At 42.9% G+C, this 25,206-nt stretch overlaps 1 protein-coding gene across 1 annotated transcript in view; it reads left to right on the top strand.

Moving 5' to 3' along the window:
• The window catches only part of LOC310954639 (ryanodine receptor 3), a gene marked incomplete at both ends in the record, with an annotated part of 98,731 nt that overhangs the window by 53,182 nt on the left and 20,343 nt on the right, over positions 1–25,206 (top strand). The window contains 37 exons of the mRNA XM_083924228.1: positions 236–322; positions 792–1,018; positions 1,275–2,079; positions 2,375–2,575; positions 3,860–3,962; positions 4,614–4,745; positions 9,786–10,059; positions 10,187–10,301; positions 10,812–10,941; positions 11,897–12,000; positions 12,083–12,218; positions 12,479–12,665; positions 12,813–12,924; positions 13,009–13,129; positions 13,703–13,872; positions 14,779–14,999; positions 15,268–15,358; positions 16,098–16,238; positions 16,718–16,881; positions 17,036–17,114; positions 17,658–17,747; positions 17,845–17,991; positions 19,696–19,758; positions 19,934–20,009; positions 20,268–20,391; positions 20,531–20,646; positions 20,728–20,795; positions 20,904–21,025; positions 21,205–21,254; positions 21,941–22,001; positions 22,825–23,063; positions 23,245–23,326; positions 23,432–23,562; positions 23,838–24,161; positions 24,527–24,767; positions 24,856–24,943; positions 25,035–25,127. Coding sequence (XP_083780354.1) covers positions 236–322; positions 792–1,018; positions 1,275–2,079; positions 2,375–2,575; positions 3,860–3,962; positions 4,614–4,745; positions 9,786–10,059; positions 10,187–10,301; positions 10,812–10,941; positions 11,897–12,000; positions 12,083–12,218; positions 12,479–12,665; positions 12,813–12,924; positions 13,009–13,129; positions 13,703–13,872; positions 14,779–14,999; positions 15,268–15,358; positions 16,098–16,238; positions 16,718–16,881; positions 17,036–17,114; positions 17,658–17,747; positions 17,845–17,991; positions 19,696–19,758; positions 19,934–20,009; positions 20,268–20,391; positions 20,531–20,646; positions 20,728–20,795; positions 20,904–21,025; positions 21,205–21,254; positions 21,941–22,001; positions 22,825–23,063; positions 23,245–23,326; positions 23,432–23,562; positions 23,838–24,161; positions 24,527–24,767; positions 24,856–24,943; positions 25,035–25,127 — 5,715 coding nt within the window. The remainder of the gene's footprint in view (positions 1–235; positions 323–791; positions 1,019–1,274; positions 2,080–2,374; positions 2,576–3,859; positions 3,963–4,613; positions 4,746–9,785; positions 10,060–10,186; positions 10,302–10,811; positions 10,942–11,896; positions 12,001–12,082; positions 12,219–12,478; positions 12,666–12,812; positions 12,925–13,008; positions 13,130–13,702; positions 13,873–14,778; positions 15,000–15,267; positions 15,359–16,097; positions 16,239–16,717; positions 16,882–17,035; positions 17,115–17,657; positions 17,748–17,844; positions 17,992–19,695; positions 19,759–19,933; positions 20,010–20,267; positions 20,392–20,530; positions 20,647–20,727; positions 20,796–20,903; positions 21,026–21,204; positions 21,255–21,940; positions 22,002–22,824; positions 23,064–23,244; positions 23,327–23,431; positions 23,563–23,837; positions 24,162–24,526; positions 24,768–24,855; positions 24,944–25,034; positions 25,128–25,206) is intronic.

Genomic DNA, 25,206 nt, shown 5'->3' with positions numbered 1-25,206 from the left:
GATGTACTCGGAGAACTAAATCTTAAAGAGGGGTATAATCTTCTTATGTTCTCCCTCACTGAAACTCTGTGAGGCTTCATCCTGCGCTGAGTCATCCTGCCAGCCAACTCTCGATCATGCATACACATACTAAGTAGCAAAGTTTCATGATGCATCATTAAGCTGCTTTCCGCAAGTCATGCTCTCTTCCTGTTTGGACCTGTTATTAATTCGCTGCTGTTTTTCTCTGCTCCAGGTGGAACCAAACACCAAGCTTTTCCCTGCTGTGTTTGTGCGACCAACAAGCCCTAACCTCTTCCAGTTCGAGCTGACTAAAATAAAGGTGGAGTCCTCCAATTGTTCTGTTACACAACTTTGTTGAATAAATGATGTCTCACTTTACCATAACAATGTAAAAGAAAGAAGCCAAAATCAGTGTTGGTCAAGAAAATGCCTTTTTTACTGCTCACAGTATGCTCTTTTTTCATTTTAAACTTGCATTACCCTATTCAGCCTCACACTTTGTTCAGTGATGCAGCTCCCACACTATATTATGCAGCTACACCCCCTCCAGCATGTCCATTAGGCAGATATTTTAGGATGCTATGTCTGCACCAAAGAGAATTCACCAACAAGACGGGTAATTGCATCAGTTGTTTGGAGGAGAAAATAAGCAAAGGAAGTAGTGTGTCTCTTTTGCAAAGAGTGAGTGTGGAAGGAGAATGAGCGTATAAAGCCTTTTAAACCGCTTGTTTTGCATTGAAAAATAAGAATATCCCTTTAATCCCTCCCTCCTTGATTGCCCTCCCCAGAATGCCATGCCTCTGTCATCTGCCATCTTTAAGAGTGAACATAAGAACCCGGTGCCCCAGTGTCCACCTCGTTTATATGTCCAGACTATCAACGCTGTGCTGTGGAGCCGGATGCCCAATGTCTTCCTCAAGGTGGAAATAGCCAGGGTCAATGAGAGACATGGCTGGGTTGTCCAGTGTGTGGAGCCCCTGCAGATGTTAGCCGTACATATACCTGAAGAGAACAGGTGCAGTACACAGTGTGCATATAATGTATTCATTCTATTTGTGTGCATGTGTAAGAGGTAAACAAAACTAGACTCACTCATATAAAAACAGCTCTGCAGCGCTGCAAGAGGTAAAAAAAAAAAAACCCAAAGGGAACCTTTAACGACCTTTATTTTATTATCCTGTGTGGTAAATAACGTTGGCCTGTCCTCTAAATACTCTTAATCAGAACATAAGAGTGTATTTTGCTAATCCTCTCTCACTTCTTTACAAAAGGTGTGTCGACATCATGGAGCTGTCTGAGCAGGAGGACATGAGGAAGTTCCACTACCACACCCTGAAGCTTTACTGTGCCCTCTGCGCTCTGGGCAACACCCGTGTGGCCCACGCCCTCTGCAGCCACCTGGACCAATCACAGCTCTTGTACACGATCGACAACCAGTACCTATCCGGCATGTTACGCGAGGGCTTCTACAATGTCCTGATCAGCACCCACCTGGAGACGGCAAAAGAGGCCCGACTCATGATGAAAGACGAGTTCATCATCCCCGTCACAGCTGAGACGCGTTCCATTCGCCTTTTCTCCGACGCTTCTAAAAAGCATCTCCCGCCAGGAGTGGGGCTTAGTACCTCACTCAAACCCCGCCTCAACTTTGCTCCGCCCTGTTTCATCAGCACCAAACGGGAGCATCTCTATAGTCCTCAAATCCCACTGGATGCATTGAAGGAGAAATCAATCTTAATGTTGACAGAGGCCGTTCAGGGTGGCGGCCACCACATCCGAGATCCTGTAGGAGGAGGTGTGGAGTACCACTTTGTGCCAATCTTGAAACTCATCAGCACCTTGCTGACTATGGGCGTGCTAGGTAGCGAGGACGTTCATAAGATCTTACTTCTTATTGAGCCAAATGTTTTCAGAGAGACACGTGAGGAGGGGGCCACTGGGGCTACCGATAAAGAAGGACTCACAGGGGCGGAGGAGAAGGCAGTGGAAGCTGGAGAAGAGGAAGCCGCCAAAGAGGCTAAACAGCCAATGAAAGGACTGCTAGAGAAGAGGCTGCCTGAGCCCGTCAAACGACAGGTGACGATGAGCTAATATGATCAATCTAGCATCGTCGTATATGTGTTAACCTTAATGTTAATGACCAAAACATATGAAATCAATGAACACACATGCTCCATAACTGCGCCACTGTAATAGACCCATTCAGGAGTCAGTCAAATAGGAAATGTCTCTCTAATAAGTGGGATGATGTGGCACCATATGGCTGTTTGTATATATTCCTAACAGACTTGCTCATAACAGCTGCATCTAGGCGCACAACAGTGATGCAACATTATCTGTTGTCTGTCTCCTCCCCTTGTTCATTCCCCAGATGTGCGAGCTGCTTCACTATTTCTGCGACTGCGAGCTGAAGCACCGCATCGAGGCCATCGTGTCCTTCTCTGACAGCTTCGTCTCCAAGCTGCAGTACAACCAGAAGTTCCGCTACAACGAGCTGATGCTGGCCCTCAACATGTCCGCCGCTGTTACCGCAAAGAAGACCAAAGAGTTTCGATCGCCCCCTCAAGAACAGGTGAGAGGAGGCCGTTGTGTCTGATGGGTAAATAATATGTACAAAGTAGCTCACGATGTAATTACCTCATTTTCTGTTGTTTACAAGTATCTAAACCAGTGGGTGCCTTATATAGGCTTTAGATCAAGGGTGCCTTAAGATTTGCTTTAGCTAATTTTACTTATACAAAATTTAAAAAAATACATTTATCCTATGAGCATACTTACGAAAAAAGGCATTGAACACCTGCATAGGGGTTTTAACTTATTGTGGCTGGTTAGGCCGCTGCTCCGGTTGAGGTTTGACGGATCGAATTCCATGCACCAATAAGAAGGATGAAAATAAACACAGTGTGCACACTCCCACACACTCCTGGGAAAAGCTCTAATCATCATTTGTAGTAAAAAAAAAAAAAAACACTGATATACAGTATGCTAACAAATGCAACAAAAGTGGAACAGTGGAACCCTGCACTGTCATTAAAACCACATCATCTACTCGCAAATGTATAAAATGCATTTTCAACTTGAAAATGTATTTCTGCCTCTTTAAGATTAAGTGGTAGGTAAGACTGCTATAGACTGACAGTCCACACAGGGAATGTACAATCTTTGCACCTACTTACAGCACAGTTGTGACCCACACCAATTCGCTCCTATGTTCATGTGATTCTGACAACTCTCACGTGTCTGTCATGTGACTTTACTAATGCTTATGTGACTTAAAGGTGCAAATCACCCACAGGGTGTAAATGTCAGGAACTGTGCATCTGTTAAAATGTATGAATCTTACAGTAAGTACACATGAATCTATAATAACTGACCACAAAGAAAGCCTGTGAGCTCACTGCTTCAAATGATGCATACAACTGGATAATTCAGAGGGAGCTGTTACATAACTTCTCCAATTTGCCACATACGTGATTAAATTCTCTCCCCACCATCAGATTCCCTTCTCAGTTTCTGTTTTGTCAAAATTTCCTAATTTTTGGTTCCAAGTGTTACAAGCACCCTCTTAATGTGCACTGAAGCCCCTCTTCTCTGTGGTGTCGTTGCACCAGTGAGCGTGAGCACACAGACGCATACAGTATCCCTTAAGGGTCACAGCTGGAGATGGAGTTCAGCGCTTCACAGCTCCTTTAATGACTTGTCATGGTGTCCTTCAGTCTGTGAGTGCCGAGACAGAATTAGCCACTTAAACTGTTTTTTTTTCTTTTTTTGAATCCTACATTCATGTTCAGATTGCTTTTGAAACTTAATTACCAGACTTTGTTAATGCATATAACTGTCTGTGTTCATACTTTAGATCAACATGTTGCTGACCTTCAGCATGGGCGAGGACTGTCCGTGTCCAACAGACATCCAGGAAGAACTGTATGATTTTCACAATCAGCTGCAGCTCCACTGTGGTGAGATGCAGATCTTACAAAAACCTTTTACGAGCTGATTTATTGGTTATCTTTATCATGAAACATGCATTATTGTATTTAACTTGATACCGTAATCTTGCTTTGCCTCGATTGATTGTAGAATTGATTACAGCTATTTTAAATAGGCATAATGAACTGGCAACGTGGAAGGAAGATTAAAAATAGGAGCAAAATGAAATGTGAAATATAGAAAACATATAGTTGTGTCTTTTCCATCTATTGCATGAGCTGCCATTGTGTCAGCTGAATTGTTCCAGTTGCTCTCAGAAATGCTTTCTTTTTCCTCTGCATCTCTCTGTCTCTAGGCACAGGAGTTACAGCTCAGTGCCTCTCACATTGCTCTGACATCTCTGTGTTTTGATAAATAATTGAATTACCAAACCCTCAATGGTACAACCAATCTAATGGTGATTTCAGCCATGCCACATAGAGTAGCGCTGACCTGCCATGGCACCCTCAACACAGAGAACAATGAAACACAACTATTAATATAGGAGATGCCGCACACCCAGTGCTACACATCACACCCATGACATGTCTGCTAACCCCATAGTAAGAGCAGAGCTATTGCTGTAATATGCTTTGCTCTCTTCATGTACTGTATATAGCATGTGTGTTTGTCTTGTGCAGGAATCCCCATGGAGGACGACGAATACGAACAAGATACATCAATCAAAGGTCGCCTGCTGATGCTGGTGAACAAGATCAAAGGCCAGTCTCACAAAGCAGAGGAGCCCACGGAGAAGGAGCAAGCCGCACCATGTGAGGAAGTCACTATTTTTATTACTTTGTAATATTAGCGAAGCCGTAGTGTACAAGCTGTAAAAATTTGATTGCCATGCGTCATCAGGTCAATATGAATACTCTGAAAGTATCAAAATGCTGAATCCACAGAGAAATGCACACATCCTGCATTCAGAAACTGTGTCTTTGAACAAATTGGCAGGACTTTTGCACGGTTGTGATGTCACAACTATGCTATATATAGGTTGATAGTGCCACTACAATGCCGTTACAGTCATTCCCTGGCTGAAATGACAGTACAGAGACGCCAAGAGGATGTGGAAAACCTGGAAACATGTGTTGCTATAGTTGTTGTTGCTGTTGTTGTTGCTGTTGTTGTTTTTAACATCAAAGCAACTGAAACATGTTCTAGTAGAACCCCCCAAAAATACAAGCATGAACTTGAAAATTAGTATAATATGGAACCTTTAATTTCCGATCTAAATTTATATTCTATGAAGCGTTGTAACCATAGCAACATACTGAAACAGTAGAAGGAGCAGTATGCACTTAAAGCTTTGGGGAATATTTTGACTAAGTCCACAATATCAAATCGACAAGAAAGAAATGCTTGTGACACTAAGGTTGTTCTGTTTCTATACTGCTGGTGCAACATTTGTCACTTTCGCATAGAAGCACAAGCTCTCACACACGTTATCCATTTATTCCCCACTACATTTGGCTTGTTTATGGTTTCTTTCACTTCTTTTTGTATAAGCTCTCTGTCTGTGTTCCTCACACAGAGGGAGGCAAGAATTAAAAGCAGGAGCTCCTGTATTGCACCTCTAGCACCCTCTGTCTTGCCTCTATTTGTCTGCCGGTGTCATGTGGACTGAATCACTGGGTGGCAGTCATTTCCATTTCAATTTCTTTTCATTTTCATTATGGTAATATGGAGCCGGGCCGAGGAGAGGCTCCAGAGTGAAGAGTGTCTTCCGCCAGACGCTCCGGGGAGACGAGAGAGGAGCAATGAGAGGGCAAAAAAATGCCTATAAAACCAAATCCTTCACCTAATTAAACCCATATACACATACGTACAAGTACACAATTGCGAGTCTTAAAAATGGACCTCTTCTTGCAATACAACAAGATGTGTTGGTGTTTAACTACAATTGCCTTGTTAGGGGTTCACTATATAAATGCGTTGAATTAATATACTATGACTCCTGAGAATCCGGCTATGGTCATACAATCCTCGTCTATTCTTGAAAGCAATGCTGGCAACAGGAAGTGGCCAAGTTGCAGACACATTTGGGATTAAATATGTGATGCTGAAAGGCAATCTCTCCACTGGGACTTGGTGTGACCCTGATGGGGAGCATAAAAGACCACCATGTTGATCTCCAAGGAGCAAGGCTGGATGAAAATAGAGGTGCATGTATTTCTCCTTAAAGACTGCTGTTGGTGGTGGTGGTCTCTGAAGGTGGTTGTGTACAGGCTGATTGATTAGAAGGCTGGTTTGTGGTGGCAGCCACAGTTCAGGGGCACCACATCTACTTCTATAGCAGCTGGGGGCGTCAGAAAGTGAGGGAAGTTTCCTCAGGGGACTGGAATATTTTAGAATCTCTGTGGGCAACTTCTCTTATCTGCTAAGTGTTCTTTCTTTGAATCATTTTGTATTTCTATGTACTGTTGGTTGGTAATAAGTGTTGACGCTTGATTTGGAAGCCAGATTTGCTTGTATAGTAGATTTAGTCTTGGTGTATATCTTGTTTTTGGAAACATAGTTGAATATACATCAAAAGACACTACATCTAAACCTACCCGCTGCTCTGTGAGGCTGCACTCAGAGCTAAATGCTAGCGACACATGTTTTCATGCTCAGGTTGACAAAGCTAATACACTCTCCATACTACCATACTTGTATGCCAGAAACAGATTTAGTATGCCTCAGTGCATAGTATGTCAAATGCAGTAGGCTATGCCAAAAATACCAGGATATCCTACTCTATCCAGTCAGATGATGCCATGTCCAAGTCAGCATGCTTTTCTGGCTATTCTGACCCACGATCCTTTGCATATTATGGATATGGCTGTATGAGCCAGAAGGTCAAAGTTCAAGGTGCAAGTAGTAAAAAGAAAAAGTATGCACTTTGGAACTCAGCCATATGGTTCAATATGTTAGAACGCTGACATATTCTGGTTAGCATCAAACACAAAGTACAGCTGAGGCTAATCAGTCATTAGTTTTGCAGGTTTTAGGTCATGAACCACTACCACTAGTATCACGATATTATGTTTTGTGATACAGTAGCCATTTTCAAAAACAATATTGATTTTTAATTAACCCCTTTAGACCTGCAGGACCGCCAGCCATATCTGGTACCAACCATGTAATGCTAGCTTGTCGCTTGTCGGGAAGGGGGATAAATAATGCTCCAAAGTTAGAATACATTTTTCTGAAGGAAAGTTTAGTTTGCAGTTTAGTATATAGTATATATATATATATATATATATATACACATTTTTTCTCATGTTGATATCAGTTTTTATGTGCAGTATTTTGTTTGGGCCTGGATGTATTTTCTCTGTATTTATATTGTGGGAAAGGTATATATTTTGAAAACCAAAATAAAACCTTCTATAAGAAGAGGGTTTCCCAGGAGGCAGATGGATGGCCAAAGTGAAGATGACATGATATATTGCGTATTGCTACTCCGGTTATAACTTCTCCTCCTTGAGAGCCGTGTCTCTGTGAGACCCTGAAGATACAACAGGCGCCATTGTCTTTGCCAATATTTCACAGGAAAGAAGTAAGAGGAGCGCAGAAGTCGTTTTCTCCCTCTGATTAATGGTTTATCCACCAGAAGCATTTAATGTGCGGACATGATTACTTGCCTTGAACAATTGTGTTTGTGAGCAAAGGGATTGTGTCGGAGCTCTCACACCATAAAACCCACTGGCTTCCATCAATGTAACCCTAGACCAGTCAGATTTGTTTTTTGGGTTGTCGTCTGGAAAAAGCGCTGCAGGGGTGCATTCAAGAACAAAACGGACTGAGGCGGAACGAGTGAGCGTGTTTGATAATGTGACAGAATGAGTGTCAGGTGTTGTGAAGTGTCTTGGCTCAGAGGAAGAAATGTCGCTTCTCATTTTGGAGCAAGCTGGTGCTTCTGCCCTTTCTCTGACACCCACGCGACTCTCTGCGGCAGGATCGGTTACCAATGAATGTGACATTCTGCTGGCTACCCATCCATCACACAAGCTGATTGACAGTATTGTGTCAAATAGTCTTTGGGAACATAACAGATCCAATCAACCGCACAGAGGTCTTAAAAACACAATCACCTAATTGCAGTACTTTCAAGGAAATCAATTTTTATGAGTTGTTTAATTGACGTCTTTCTCTCCTTTGCTCATAACCCAGGAATACACTCACAAATATATGTGTGCACCCTCACCCACACACCCTATTGATCCAGCTTTAATGAAGCCTTAAGGGTAACCCACATACGAGCTGTCCAAACAAATGTCTCAGTTTAACCACGGAAGCAGAATATTGTACTATTAATACTTTGTCCACTTCTCCCTTACTCGTTACATAACAGGGCTTCCTCTCCGCTCCGCTGAAAATGTGCCTTTCCATGAATGAGCTCGCAAACTGTGACTTAGAAACAAATTCCGATAGAATAAAAGAAAATAATTCCCGACATTGTTGAAACACGCCTGATTACCTCTCCTTTTAGAACCTGGGGCTTGTAGAGGCGGCTGATACACACATGCAGTCCTATTAACTCGACTCAAGCCACGCAGAAGACTTTGAAGGAGTTGTATGTCTTTTTTTGTTGTTGTGCTGAAGGTCTTATTTGCACCACAGAGCCACAGAGTTTTGCAATACAGCCTTTGAATTTAATACTCAAGCGTGTTGAAAAGGGAGCACCCGGTCAAGTGGATAAACGTTGGTCAAATAGAGCTTTGTGTTGGGTGTGTGTGAGTGTGTGTGTTACTGTCTTTGTGTGTAAGGGAGAAGTTGTGGCCTCAGTGAAAAGAAGAAAGGTTACAGTATATTTTTCCTCTTGAGGCCAATAATAAGCATTAAGTATTACAAGAAAATGCAGCGAGCACGTCAATGTCGAAGAAAGTCTTTCTCTGCTGATTTAAAAGGCAAATCTCATGTTGAAATTTAGAAAATCCAGTACTGTTTTAACCAACATTACCCTTCATAATTAGTAATTCTGCAGTTACCTGTGTTGTCTTTATGATAATATGTATTATACGTTTATGATAATAATGAAGTTTAGATGATCTCTGAAAGCAGCATAGCATAGGAGGATACTAATTTAGAATATTTACTATGCAAGATTAAAGCTGCACTGATGGATATTTTCATTTTCAACAACCTATCAAATGACTGTGTGTAATGTGAAAGAGCATTTTGGTATTGATGATCCCAGAGAGAATTATTATCAAGCTCAATAGTTCACCTCAGCTCTACTCAGCCTTTAAGCATCTTTCAGCTTATTTTTCTGTTTTATTTCCCATAGTTTTATCGTTTTGATTCACTTTCACTGCTCTCAACAGTGTCATTTCCAGCAGCAGAGGCAGCTGCAGAAAAAGTTAGCAATTAGCTGGTGAACACAGTGGAGCATTTAGAAGCAAGGAAGACTCCTCCTATCTGCCATTGGGAGTAACTGGACTTTTGCTAGGTGACCAGAAACATGACTACAGATTAATCCTTGTTTCGTTCAGTGTCTTCTAAATGTTTTAATATGTTTAAACTGTGGAACGTCACTATTGTTTACAGCTTGTTCCACTATAAATCATTTTAAAGGGTCAACTGCCATATATAATATAATATTAAAAGGCCATTCCACTGCTTTTACATACCATGAGTTGCATTTAAAGTGCAAAATATAGCATTTTTTAAATTTTTGGACAAATAATCGGGACATCTTGAACTCTTTAATCATTCTTTTCTTTGAAATCTTGCAAATCTGCCAATTTAATAAAATATGCATTTTGTTCTTAAAAAATACACTAAGCAAACTATCAGTCATGATTACCCAACTTTCTTTTCAGCCAATCTGAAGGAGCTGATCTCTCAGACGATGGTCTGCTGGGCCCAAGAGTGTCACATCCTGGACTCTGAGCTGGTCCGCAAGATGTTCAGCCTACTAAGAAGGCAGTATGACAGCATCGGGGAGCTGCTCCGGGCCATGAGGAAGACGTACACCATCAGTGCTGCCTCGGTCCAGGACACCATCAACCTCCTGGCCGCCCTCGGTCAAATCAGATCTCTGCTGTCTGTTCGTATGGGGAAAGAGGAGGAGAAGCTCATGATTGATGGACTTGGGTAGGTTGTGATTGCCTCAGAGGAGCCCTACTTGTGTTTAATATGTTTGATTCATCTGCTCAAATTTTGAGCTGTTTAAGTATACTATGTCAAGTATTCATTTTGTCTTTGTTCCTCTCTCCTCAAGTGACATCATGAACAACAAAGTCTTCTACCAGCATCCCAACCTAATGAGAATACTGGGCATGCATGAGACTGTTATGGAGGTCATGGTGAATGTGCTCGGAGGACACAAGTCCCAGGTTGAACAACTTCTTTCTCTATATTTCTCTCTGCTTGCATAGGCTGTTAAAGAGGCACCCGCAGAGTTCAATGCACCACCGTGCTAAAATGAATTTTGCTCACCGAGAAAGTTTGTGTTTTTGTCCAGTTTTGGGTGTGATCATTTTCGAGTTTGCATTAATGAAGACGCGGTGCCAGTGGGTGGGCTTTCCCCTCAGGCTGTCAACATCAGATAGAGGGCAGAAAGGGCAGAGTGAGGCTCGGTGGAAGTGAGGAAAAGTGTCAGACTTTTTGTGCGTTAATTAGAAACAAAGACATGTGGGGGAATTACAGTAACTAGCCTGGAGAAGGCCATTACAATAAACTCCCAGAATAAAGCACTCCCAGAATAAAGCAACAATCTTGCCAAAACCACTCGTTATCAAATTATGTGTACGTCCTGTAATTTTGTGTACTTGTGCTTTGTAATTTGTATTTAAGTTGTTTTAATATTTGAACCTAACTAGTCTTTATGGGCCATTCAACAGGAAATTGCCTTCCCAAAGATGGTGGCCAGCTGCTGTCGCTTCCTGTGCTACTTCTGCCGGATCAGCCGTCAGAACCAGAAAGCCATGTTCGACCACCTCAGCTACCTGCTGGAGAATAGCAGTGTGGGCCTCGGTGGGTACACCTCGCCATGTCTCTGTATAGCTGCTACTATTATCCATCATGCTACTTAAGGATCAGCCACATGATTACTGATGCTGAGCTACAGCATTATTATACTGGATGAACACCACATGACTTTATCAGGACTGTAGGACATGCTAGAGGATTTCTTAAAGAAGATGGATGAACATAAACATAGCCCTAAACCGCCTCTAGGATGGGTGAAAGACCAATTCTTAAAACTGCCAGCACTCTCATTATTATGGGTGATACATTGTAATCACCCTTTTGCTTTCACAGGACTTGTTCTGCGCCTGTGAGCTCACATATATTAGCCTTGCACCTTAGAAGACGTGTGTGTAATTGTGAGTCGGAGCGCTGAGAAGCTATCAGCGAGGAGAGCGACTCATCTCCCAGTCTGTTAGATGACAGCGGTGCTACAGTCTCAGAGAGCACCCTGCTGGGGCAAGAGAGTGTCTTCCCTTAATGCAAATGCACCCAGTCAAGAATGCATACACACACACACACACACACACACACACACACACACACACACACACACACACACACACACACACACGCACACACAGACTTAATTTCTCATTAACCAGATGGCAACAAGAAAGAAAAAAAAATGAAATCTAATAATAAAATCCACAATCAACTTCCACAATGATATACAAGCTACAACCACAGTATTATAGATGGGGAGTTTGAATCCACAGTGCTACATAAACTGGTTCCCATAAACCCTGTAGAACCTAATAGGAGTATATGTGCCCATAGCAAACTGGTAGAGGAAACTTTCTTTTAACACTAACCAACTTTTGGGAGATCAGCTACCAGTGATATTTTGGACAGAGTGGCAACATCACCCCCTGCAGTTTGAACTGAAATGTAAATACAGACAAGTGCTAATATGAAATACAAGAGAGTAAATGGTTAGTTCTGTGCTTCTGTGTTGTAGCTTCGCCAGCAATGAGGGGCTCCACTCCTCTAGATGTAGCCGCCTCATCGGTGATGGACAACAACGGCCTGGCTCTGGCGCTGGAGGAGCCTGATCTGGACAAGGTAACACTTACCTAGAATGAAAAGACTCAAGCTGAATGAGTATTGATCTATATGCGATAATATGTATATGCTGTAACCATAGGTGGTCACCTACCTAGCAGGCTGTGGTCTCCAGAGTTGTCCAATACTCCTGGCTAAAGGTTATCCAGACATTGGCTGGAATCCCATTGAGGGGGAGCGTTACCTTTCCTTCCTACGGTTTGCTGTCTTCGTCAACGGTATGGTTGCAGTTACCATCCAGTCTGTTTTTCTTTCTGTCTTTGGCTTTCTCTTTCTGTTTTTTACTTTACTGTATATTATCTAAATATATAGAAAAAGCTAGCGAAGATCCAACAACGTTTGATAGACCTTCATTCTTGCTTCATGCTTAAGGCAGAGTCTACAAGGAGTTTTGCCTGAGGCTTAGGGATAGTGGTTTCATCAATTATGTATTGTTTTTTTATGTATTTACCCCTATGATTTTATGTTTTTGTTTCAGGCGAGAGCGTGGAAGAGAACTCCAGCGTTGTGGTCAAGCTGCTCATCCGTCGTCCAGAATGTTTTGGACCTGCCCTGAGGGGCGAAGGAGGGAACGGCCTGCTGGCTGCCATGAAGGAAGCCATCAAGATCTCTGAGACGCCGGCTCTGGACCTGCCGGGCTCTGTGCATGGAGTGAGCTCTGACGTGTAAGCAAAATGTATCAAATCAATACTGAGGACCTACACTTAAGATTAGCTGCTTATCCCCCTTCACTTGCATCTCTTGCTGTGATGCCCTTTGGAAAAGTTCTTCCTGTTTCTGTTCTTCCTTAACTTCACTTTCCCCACTATTAGGTCTGCTGCTGATGGTGATGATGAAGAAGAGGTGGTACACATGGGCAATGCCATCATGTCCTTCTACTCTGCGCTCATTGACCTGTTGGGACGTTGCGCGCCAGAGATGCATGTGCGTTTGATAGAAATTGTAAATTTATTTGTCGGTTTTTTTGGACACATTTTCCCTATTTTCAATACCTTTTCTCCTTTTCAGCTCATCAACAAGGGGAAAGGTGAAGCTCTGCGTATTCGTGCCATCCTGCGCTCTCTGGTGCCTACTGAAGACCTTGTGGGAATTATCAGCATACCGCTCAAAATGCCCATCACAAACAAAGGTACTGGTCAGGATGCTCACTCTAATAATACAGGGCAGCATACTGCACACCTTTGTACTTCCATTGGCCAACACATCCTATTAATGTGCATGCTACTACAAAATGTCTCGCTCACATGAAGGTACAATGGTTTAGAAAAGTCTGCAAATTCAGTGCAAGGCGGAAGGTTATCGATTACATTTCACCGCTCATGCCTATTTAATCAGCACATAGCTTTACTGCACACTCCCATAGCTCTCAGTAAGCCAGATCATTTCTATAGCTCGCTGTCTTGCTCTATTGATTGATTTGCATAAGCATGGCAAGACTTGCCTCTTAAATTTGCTGCCCATAGCTGCGTCACACAAGCCCTGTCAGCAGGCCAAGAGTGAAGACAGCGAGCTGTGGCTCCAGCACCAGAATACTCCCATCCGCATGTTGCTAGATGCACCTAATGAATACACATGGCTTTCCTAATCAGAAAAGACTTGCCATTATGTTCTGTGGGCTGTTCTATGTGTATTTCACTGTTTTACACCTGAGTGGTTCACTCTATGTGTTGGGCCTTCCTTTTGCCGTCTCAATCTCTCTCAGATGGGTCGGTGACTGAGCCGGACATGTCAGCCTGCTTTTGTCCAGATCACAAGGCCCCTATGGTGCTTTTTTTAGACAGAGTGTATGGTATCGAGGACCAGAGCTTTCTGCTTCACCTGCTAGAAGTGGGCTTCCTTCCTGACCTGAGGGCTGCTACCTCTCTGGACACGGTGGGTAAAGCTGACAACAACGTGGGAGAGAAGAAATGACTTACCAACCTCTGTAAAATGAACTTGATCAATAATATTGGGCAACCTTTTATACTAACAAAGAGCTCCTCATTACGCCTTGGTTCAAGCTGCTCTTTGGTTGATTAATGTAATTTTTCTTAATTCTTATTTATCAACACAAAGTTTATAGTGCAGTAGTTTTCACTGTCATCTCACAGCAAGGAATGGTTTTCTGTCTTTGTCAGTCCTGTGATTGCCGGGTGCTGTTCACGTTGTACCCCACCTCTCGCCCTATGTCATCTGGGATCAGCTCCAGCCCCCTGCGGCCCTGTAAAGCATAAGCAGTTACAGATAGCAGATAGATTGATGAAAGTAGATGGCTTGCTCAACTCTAAACTCTCAAATCCATAGGGTGCAGACTTTTGGCTAAAATAAATCCATCATCACATTATATGTTAAAACGTGCATTCAAAGCGTGGCAGCACACAAGGGAGTGAAAGTCATTTTGAGCACCTGGCCTGCAGTGAAGTCAGCTATTTTGTGAGCAGAACCCATTGTGTGTATAAGATGGGTACACTGCAGTGTTTAGTTCGAGTTAGGGTTCAGACAGTAAGGATTTCTTGTTATGTTAATGTAGCAGAAGCTAAGATTATCATCTCCGACATTAGGCAAAACACACTGACATATGCTCATACTAATTAAATCAATATCTGGGAACTTTTGTAGGATTGTTCATAATTTACAAGACAATTTTATTAACAGCAAAACAGCTAGAAACATTAAAGCTTTCCTTTCTGAGATGATGATGTTTAATTTCTTCTTTCTGGAATGACATAGTCTCACTTTAAATTAAGTTATGTTCCCACATTTAAATGTTGTATGGCCTGTGACTCGTTCCTTCCCCAGGAAGGTCTATGTACCACAGAGACAGCCCTGGCCATGAACCGCTTCATCGGCTCAGCTATGCTACCCCTTCTCACCCGCTGTGCCCCCCTTTTCGCCGGCACTGAGCACTACGCCACACTCATCGACTCCACTCTGCATACCATCTACCGCCTTTCCAAGGGCCGTTCACTCACCAAGGCCCAGAGAGACGCCATAGAGGAGTGCCTGCTGGCTGTCTGCAGGTGAGAACATATGAAAACTCTCTATTAGGAGAGTTTAAAGTTTTCTCTGGGTTTTTGTGATTGACTAATGATAGCACTTGTGATATCTCAGCTGGAAGGAGTATCAAAGTTCAACAGTGCATTTTAGCTGCTTTCTAACAGAACTCTATAGCTCAGGGCCTGGTTCCCATAAATCCCTCTAAATCAGTATGACAAAGGTGATCAGATGTTCTGGTTGAAAGGAGCTCAGGGCAGCTGCAGCACTCTTATCTCTCACTTTATTCTGCAGGCACCTTCGTCCCTCCATGCTGCAGCAGCTCCTGCGCCGCCTCGTCTTTGACGTGCCCTTGCTGACTGATTACTGCAAGATGCCTCTGAGAGTGAGCAACAATTTCTTCACTTTTCTCACTCTTTTTAAATCCCTTTGCTATCCTGTATCTTGCTGTTATCTCTTTTTGCATGCTGGTCTGCGTGCATGCCTCTGTTTTAGTTGTTTCCCTTCCTCACTATGTGCTCTGCTTTTACTTGTCTTTACTTTTCTTTTCTGCATCATCTAACATTTATTTTGTGTGTGTAGTCGCTGCTTGGACACGCTTTACTACCTTAGTTTATTAGATCAACAGCTGATTACCACCAAGTCTATTGCAGGTGTACCTTTGATGTTATATTACTAGTGTAGATCTCTGTCAGACAGACAGACACACACACACACACACACACACACACTGCAAGGTACATATTTCAAACACACCCACAGCATTAATCATCTGGTGTGAAGGAAGTGAGCAGCTACAGCAGGGAAAACAAGGGGATGAAGTATTGGACTGTGTGATTACAGGCTTGTTGGCTCCCCTGCTCCACTCAATCCGTCTGGGACACACAAGAGAAATACTGAAGATGTAATAGGTTCTGACTAGCCTGTGAAATGGTTTACACGGTTGTTCTATACATTCATGTACACGTCTTGATTTCCTTCGAGGTGCTATATATGCATGGCCCAGTGCCAGTGTGTTGTGAGCATTTGTACAGGTTGCATATGTGTGGTCTGTCATTGAAAACACCTCGTTTATTAAATTCTGTATATTTGTTCCTGACCTTTGCCTTATGTGTGTCCTCCAGCTGCTAACCAACCACTATGAGCAGAACTGGAAGTATTACTGCCTCCCGTCAGGCTGGGGCAGCTACGGCACAGCATCCGAAGATGAACTACTACTCACCAAGAAAATCTTCTGGGGAGTGTTTGATTCTCTGTCCCAGAGGGTGAGGGGTCACTCAAGTTATTTTTTTTTCTTCTATCAGGGTCATTTACAATTACGTTGTGACTTTGTCGTTTCCTGAGAAATAGTAATTAATGTGTATCTGGCAAAAGACTGAAATTTACTTCTTGTTAAAAAAACATTTTGTAAGAGATTGTAATAACACAAATGCTGTTAAATGAAAGTCGCCTAATTCATCACAGTCATGTGTTTGTTTGCCAAGGACTCATTGTCTCAAATATCGTGAGGTCTGTTTGTGATGCAGATGGCTGGACTGAGCACATCTCTCTAAATGCCCACTCATAAAAGGAGGCTGTGCAAAGGGCCGGCCTTAAATCAACAATATCTGGACAGCCCTCATTGATCCAAAGCCTCTAGCATTCTGGTTCTTCAGCTTTTAGAATTATTCTTCATTAACGTCTTACACTTTCACTCGAGTTAAATAAGCATTTACTCTGTAGCTTTCTTTCTCTCACCATACAGAAATATGACGCAGAGCTATTCAAAATGGCCATGCCTTGCCTAAGTGCCATAGCTGGAGCTTTGCCACCGGACTACGTGGACGCCTCCATTAGTACCACTGTGGAGAAAACTGTTTCTGTAGATGCTCAAGGCAACTTTGACCCCAAACCCATCAATACTGCTAAGTAAGCTGCTTAAGAGCATGACGTCAATAAGAAATGTAATGTCAGTCTGAGATAGTATATCATTCCTGTGATGACATGCATAGTACAGTACATGACTTCAGTAATTTGCATTTGTGTACACAAGCTGGCTAAATTATCACACTTTTTTTTCCAGCATTGCACTTCCAGAGAAGCTTGAGCACTTTGCCAATAAATACGCAGAGCACTCCCATGAGAAATGGTCAGCAGAGAAGGTAAGGCCAAATTTAAGAGCTTCCACCTTGGGAAATGGGCATTAAATTGTACAGTTTTCAACTGGGAAAAAGTCATGAGTGTTGTAAGGAAAAGACAGGACACTTAAAATGTCTCTGCCGGAAGAAATACTGCACACAAAATCAGCGGAAAAGCAGCCATATCTAAGTGAAAAAAATAATTTCAGATCACTATCTTGATATTGTTCTTTAATCCGGTATCACAGCATTGTTTCCTTTGGCGATGCCTCCTTTTTGTTACTATTGAAAGAGATCCTCTGGGCATGCTGACAATAATCGTGCTAGTCTCTGTGTAGAAGGCCTTTGCTCTCTTTTGTGCTAACTGTTTAGCCTGCATTGTTGCATCTGTCAAAAAATTAAAAACAGATGAGGACAGCAAGAACTGAATGTACCATGACTCGGTAACGTGTTATGCATGCTAAATCTCTTACCCGTGTCCCAAATAATAAATCATGTCCTTCAGGGACAGTGAAGGCAATCAAGATTGTTTTCACCCTTGTGTATCCCTCTGTGTTTGTGCCTCAGGTGCTGCTGGGATGGAAATATGGAGACAGTGTGGATGAAAAGGCAAAGATTCACCCTCAGCTCAGAATTTACAAAGCCTTGACAGAGAAGGTGAGAATTGTGAAGAAGAGTCACACTAAAGATATAACCTAACTATTGTGGCGTCTGGGCTTAGTACTTGTACCCCATTTCTATCTCTGTACTTCAGGAGAAAGAGATTTACAGATGGCCAATAAGAGAGTCCCTGAAGAGTATGCTGGCAATGGGCTGGAACATCGACAGGACCAAGGATGGAGAAAGCATGTCTCAACAGAGGGAAAGTGAGAAAATGCGAAAAATCTCTTCGACTTCACAGGTAGAGTGCAAAGAATATGACAGAGACAAACACTAACATCAAATGTGCTTGTCCTCCAGAAACATTTAAAACAAGTATCCAGTGGGACAGGCATTGCTTGGTCACAGCAAAACCTTTCCTAGGTCGACCGTGACAGATAAAGAGCTGATCGGACAGCATCATGTCTACAGTAGTGTTTACATAGGCTCTAAGGGCCCACAACGCGCACAACAGCTCACAGTTACCACCCCCCTCACCTAATGGGGGTTCAAATCATGCCAGTCGGAAGAAAAGCCGTGTTTGGCCAGAAAGTAACGCCAGAGCTTCGCCGAAGTAATGGCAGTTTTGGCAGACAACGACCTCAGCTCTGTCTGTGCCAACGGCTCAAAAGGTGGCAAGCATAGGACGTCCAACACCAGGGGCAGGTCCCATGCAGGAGCTCAGTGCTCCTGTCAAGAAGAGGGACACCAGCCTGTGGCTTCCCACTGTGTCATTGTCGATTCTGGCATGCTGCAATGAAATAGCAGGCACATACACCCTTAGTGTAGAAGGAGACCAATCATCATCTAGGAGCGATTGCGAAAACTTAAGAATGGTAGACACAGAGCAGTGCACTGGGTCAACATTCTCAACTGAACACCAGTTAGAAAATAGTTTCCACCTGTTCTGATACTGCAGACGGGTAGAGGGTGCTATGACACCCAAATTAATTCTCCTGACAGGCTCTATGCAAGGTGGCAAGGGTTTGGATGCCAAAGCAAAGAGGCATGTCCTCTCCGTAAGGCGCCAGGGTGTCCCGCAACGAAGTTTGTGGAGCAGGGGAAAACAGGTCCTGGCAGGCCAGAATGGGGCTACAAGGACAAAGCACCCTGAGAAGCGTTTGGAAGATCAGGGGAAGCAGTTGGTAGGCATAGAGAAGGCTGTCCGGCCATTCATGGGCCAGAGCCTCCTGACCCAGAGGGCTGGTCGTCTCCAATAAGGAGAACCAGAGTGGGCAAAGGGGGTTACTCGACCGAGGTAGTTAGCACCATGAAGTAAGAAAACAACGATACAGGCAAGAAGAGGGGAGCAAAAGCATTCACATCACTGATACCGTATCAACATTTGCTAATTCCTGCTAGCATAATAACAAACCAATAGATCTTATCAAATGGTGACGGTATTTAGCTTACTTCAATAGCGAAAAACACCATGAAGTAAGAATATAATAATATAATAACATAACATAATATAACAAACCAATCGACCTTACCAGATGAAGGTAGTTTGTTCTTCTTTCTTAGTGACGAACGAGGATCTGGGCAACCCTCCGTCCCGGCAAAAAGCCGAACGGCCTGTTCTCACCGATCCTTCTCAAAGGAAAGCTTGTCGCAGCCTCTGGAGGTCGCACATTACCCAACTCCGATCTAGTGATCACGAGGCTACGGGCGACAAGCCGAATGTATAGTCAAAGATAATGATACCGCAGTAAAAAGCGTTAACCTGCAAAGCGAGATGATGAAAAGGAAGTGATCTTGTGGATAACACCAGAACTTGTACCCGAGCCGGGGGTCATCCAAGGTCACATGTGACTTTGTTGATATTAATACTCGACCTGCGCATGCCCGAGACAGAAGATATTCAGTGTCAAGCACTGCCTCTGCTGGTCAGTAAGGATGAAATAAAACTTGTGTTATCAATGTGTCGATATAAAGCTAATAACACACTCATTTTATTTTTTTCCAGGCAAATGGCTTTAATCCAAGCCCGATAGACACAAGCAATGTAGTTCTTTCCAGGGAATTGCAGGTGAGTGACCTGACATTTGTTTTAACGCGCTTCTTTCTTTTTTTTTCTACATCAAACGGTCTCTCAGTCTGAATACAAGATGAAAAGCAATATTTCCTGAATGTGAATGAGTAATGTGGGCACGACATGCTTCTCAGTGAGATGCATTGATTGTCTCTGTTCTCTTTGGTTCAAGGGGATGGTGGAGGTGATGGCTGAAAATTACCATAACATCTGGTCCAAGAAGAAAAAGAGTGACCTTGGAAGCAGAGGTAATTTACCTATGAAGTCAATAATAGAGAAGACAAAGAGGTACCTGAAAAACAGAGAGGAAGAGACTGTATGCCTGTGTGGGTGGACGTAAGGTGCCACTCGCTTGTTGCAGTGTTAATATGTGCCTGTGAGCATATGCGTGTCTGCCTCACTGGTCTTGACTAAGTACAATCAGCTGTGTAGTACATCCTTCACGCAGCCACACAGTAGAGAAGCTGATCAAGTCTTACTTAACACTGGGTTGTCTGTGGCTTCAGGCGGGGGAACACACCCTCTGTTGGTGCCGTACGACACGCTGACAGCCAAGGAGAAGGCCCGTGATCGGGAGAAGGCCCAGGACCTTTTCCGCTTCCTGCAGATCAATGGCTACAGCATCACAAGGTCAACAATTGCAACAATTTCAGGATGTCTGTCATACAGTATATTATCATGTTGTTGTCTTTGCAGAATTTTTATAGTACTTCATAACCTTTCCATGTGATAGTTAAAGTGTTGATTTATAGCTACTGTTGTGCTGCAGGGGTTTGAAGGACTTGGAACAGGACTCCTCTTCCATGGAGAAGAGGTTTGCTTACAAATTCCTCAAGAAGCTTCTCAAGTATGTCGACTCAGCTCAGGAGTTCATCGCTCACCTCGGTACAGTATTATTACACTTCAAGAGACTCAAGTAGTCTTGTTACTTGTTGTTAATTGTGTGTTTTTATGCTCTCAATCCAGAGGCCATGGCTGCCAGTGGCAAAACAGACAGGTCCCCTCATGAACAAGAAATCAAGTTTTTTGCCAAAGTAAGGATGTGGTGTAAATACAGCTGCTCTGCTTATATTGAAAACATTTTTGAATGAGATTTCCTATCAACCTGATTTTATCTTGCCATTATGGATGTTCTCCTTCAGGTTCTCCTTCCTCTCATCGACCAGTACTTCAAGAACCACTCTCTTTACTTCCTCTCCTCCCCCAATAAGAACCTGAGCAGCAGCGGTTATGCCTCCAACAAGGAGAAGGAGATGGTCACCAGGTACGAAACTAAAATGCTCCGTTTCATTCACCTACAGCAATATAGCATGACAATAACTCTTCACCATTCTTTTCTTAAATTCCTAAACTCTTATAATCTTAATTACTAATCTTCTCTGTCAGAATTCACTCATTGTAACTGTCTAATTTCCTTCCTTTGTCTATCCACAACACCTCCAGCCTGTTTTGTAAACTGGCAGCTCTTGTCAGACATAGGATTTCTCTCTTTGGTAAGCTGATTACGACTGACTGGTCGGCTGGGTTTTTGTGTGTGTGTGTGTGTGTGTGTGTGTGTGTGTGTGCGTGTATGTGTGTGTGTCTTATGAGAGCTGGTGCTTGTAATTTTACATGAACTGAAGTGTCTTTCTTTATTAACAGTGGCCTTAAAATATAATTGTAGAGCGCACAGCAAACCTAAAGATACCAAATACTGGAGCATTCTTATTTGTAATATATATCAAACAAACAAGATCTAACATGATAGTTATTGAGCTTTAGAGATGCTGGTCTTTTTTATTTCTTACCTATTTCTTTACCTTTCCTGTCTTTATGCTAAGCTAAGCTAACTGGCTATTGACTGTAACTTCATATTTATCATACAGACCCAAGAGTGGTATCAATCTTCTCATCCAACTCACAACAAGAAAATGTTGAACTATTAACAACTAAAAGGATAAAACCACCAAATTCAATACTAAAAATCCATCATGACCTCAACCACAGTAGATATCCCACATTCGACTGAGGTGGAGAATTAGATATTGATCCATGAACTGAACCCTTAACCCACCCACTGGATTATAAGCTGTTGAGTGTGGTACATACACAGACATGAACTCATTGCTGAGGTTCTGCTGAGGTCAAGAAAGTCCACAACATGCATGATATGTGTATGTTCACATGTTTTGTCTTGCAGGGAGTGACTCCACGACCATCGTCAGCTGTCTGCACATCCTGGCACACACCCTGGATACCAGGTGAGTACTTGGCACTCAAGCTTTCAAATGAAATATTAAATAAAGCATTTTAAATGTTGACAAAAGTTCCATAATGACTTTGTTTAAAGAAGAATAGTTTGAAAATCCAATTACATTTTCCAGTGTATTACAATGAATCTAACCTATGTAGGACCCTCAAGAGGAGAATATTTTGTCATGAACATTTTCTTTTCAGCAGATATTACTGTGGTGTCTTGTGGGAGGCGCTGGCATTAACAAAGAGCAACCTCTGGCATTTAAAAAGGGGAAACAAATTTCATACAGCACATGGTGCCCGAGGCTTATATTGTTCCTCAAAGAAAATGTACTGTTTGTTAATGTAGCTCACGCATAATGGACAATGTTTTGTTGTCTTGTGTGTGCTGAAGAGCTACAGCTGATGCCTACAGACTGTCTTTCATTTCTCCTTTTTAGTGAGACACATCAAGGCTTAACAATGGGTAATTAATTCAGCAATCTTATGAACCTTGAAAGGCTAAAAATGGACGGACTAATCATATTAATGCCTTGCGCTTTTTCACACTCACCTTGGATTTAAATATTCATCTAATTCATTAAATAAATCATTGTTGTTTCAGCATAAGGGCGGTCAGGTTGATACTCACGTCTCATATTTCCTGACTAAAACTGTCACAGACTGTGGGAGTGAAGTAATTGCATATGTGACCGTGTCCAGCTGTGGGTAAACAGTCTTGTCCTTTGCATACCAAGGGGGTATCCAGTGGTTTATTATAGCCCTGCCCTTGCATATATCTCCGCATTTGGTGTCAGTCATTTATCACTCTCTCTTTCACTCCAACAGGACGGTGATGAAGTCGGGCTCGGAGCTGGTGAGGGTGGGGCTGAGGACGTTCTTTGAGAACGCTGCAGAGGACCTGGAGAAGACTTTCGAAAACCTGAAGCTAGGGAAGTTCACTCACTCCCGCTCCCAGATGAAAGGGGTGTCGCAGAATATCAACTACACTACCGTAGCTCTGCTCCCCATTTTAACAGCTCTTTTTGAACACATCACTCAACACCACTTTGGAGTCGACCTGCTTTGTGAGTCCCGACAGCAGAGGATTGATCAAACATGCGCTAGAGTCAAGTGTCAATGTTTATTTTACTGTAATGCGTCTTCCATCCCGACACCATTGAACACATCTGTCACTTACTTTCACAAATGTACAGTAAAGGTCCCCCTAAAAACATTACAAGGGACTTATTTGTCTATTTTTTCCAGTGGATGATGTCCAAGTGTCCTGCTATCGAATCCTGACCAGTCTCTATGCATTGGGTACTGGGAAAAACATCTATGTAGAAAGGTATCCCGGCTTCAATATTGTATTAAGGGATTAAAACCACAGTGAAGAAACTCACTGATATTCAACACAGTGTTCACCGACTCTCATCCTCTCTGTATCCCTCAGACAGCTACCAGCGCTCGGTCAGTGTCTGGCCACCCTGGCTGGGGCCATGCCTGTGGCCTTCCTGGAGCCGCTACTCAATACGTACAACCCCTGCTCCGTCTTTAATACCAAGAGTGCCAGAGAACGAGCCAGTGAGTCACATGTAATTATTCTAAAGTAAAAGAGTTAATTACCAGCAATGGACCAAGGTGACAAATCAAATAGCTCTTTTTATGGATAATGACCTTTTCTTCTGTATGTTCTACAGTAGGAAAGGCTGATTTTTTCCCCCTACATTTTATCGTACATTATGCGTATATCTGGTGTGTGTTTTGGCACACACAATAATATTCTGTTTTGAGAAATATCCATCACCTTCATAACATAAAAATAATTTGATAATGTAAATGTGCTAACTGTTTTTTAGTCCTAGGCATACCAGACTCAGTGGAGGAGATGTGTCCCGGGATGCCGCGGCTGGACGGTCTGATGAAGGACATCAACGACATGGCAGAGTCTGGGGCACGGTACACAGAGATGCCTCATGTTATCGAGGTGGTGCTGCCCATGCTGTGCAACTATCTGTCCTACTGGTGGGAGAGGGGGCCTGAGAACCAGCCGGCGAGTGGAGGTAGCATCTGCTGCACCACCGTCACCTCGGAAAACCTCAGCCTAATTCTCGGCAACATCCTCAAGATCCTCAACAACAACCTGGGCATCGATGAGGCCTCCTGGATGAAGAGGATTGCAGGTAAGCATGATCTGCTTTTCTTTTTTATGTTTTTGTTTTTCAAAATGACACTGTTTTAGCTGTACCATCTCACAGGAATTCTGCATGAGCCATAGGACCTGCAGGATGAGAAATCAAATGTCTACCTCTATTGAAACCACAACTGTAATGTCTTTGTATTGCCATGAAGGTTATCACTGCTCATGCTAACTACCCTGGTGTTTTTTTTAGTTTATTCCAAAAAATGGAGTATCTTCCAGTGGAAACACCAGCAAAAGAGCTGTTTGAGTTTTGAACAGGAAATTAAGCAAATGAAAATGCCTTCATTGATCTCCAAAAACATTTAAATTAAAACTGAACTGAAACTGATTTTCTCCACTGTTCAGTGTACGTGCAGCCCATCATCAGCAAGGCCCGTGCAGACCTGCTGAAGAGCCACTTCCTGCCTACGCTGGAGAAGCTAAAGAAGAAGACAGTGAAGGTGGTGTCTGAGGAAGAGCTTTTGAAGGCAGACAGTAAGGGAGACACCCAGGAGGCTGAGCTACTCATATTGGACGAGTTTGCTGTACTCTGCAGGGACCTGTACGCGTTCTACCCCATGCTTATCCGCTATGTGGACAACAACAGGTTAGCTCACTGAGTAGTGGGTGATGTAGTTGTTGAAGAGATGAGGCAGATATTAGTATTAAGTATTAATCTCTCCCTTTTACTGCAGGTCGAGGTGGCTGAAGGAACCAGACGCTGACTCCAATGAGCTATTCAGGATGGTCGCTGAGATATTTATCCTCTGGTGCAAGTCACATGTAGGTTCTCTCATCTCTATGCATGTTTAGCTCAAAAAAGCAGATTTAGAATTAGAACTCTGATCTCTCTTTTGAATTTGTCTTTCTTCAGAATTTTAAAAGAGAAGAACAGAACTTTGTGGTCCAGAATGAAATCAACAACCTTTCCTTCTTGACCGGAGATAATAAAACCAAGATGTCTAAGGTCAGTTTTGTATTTGGCCAATACCTCTCACTCTGTGAACTTTATTTCCTTGTTCTGGCAGTGGATTAAAACCGTTTCA

This window comes from Echiichthys vipera, assembly GCF_963691815.1.
Source record: "Echiichthys vipera genome assembly, chromosome: 12".
NCBI lineage: Eukaryota > Metazoa > Chordata > Actinopteri > Perciformes > Trachinidae > Echiichthys > Echiichthys vipera.
Note: the sequence above shows the minus strand (reverse complement) of the source record. Positions and strands in the feature narration are given on the sequence as shown.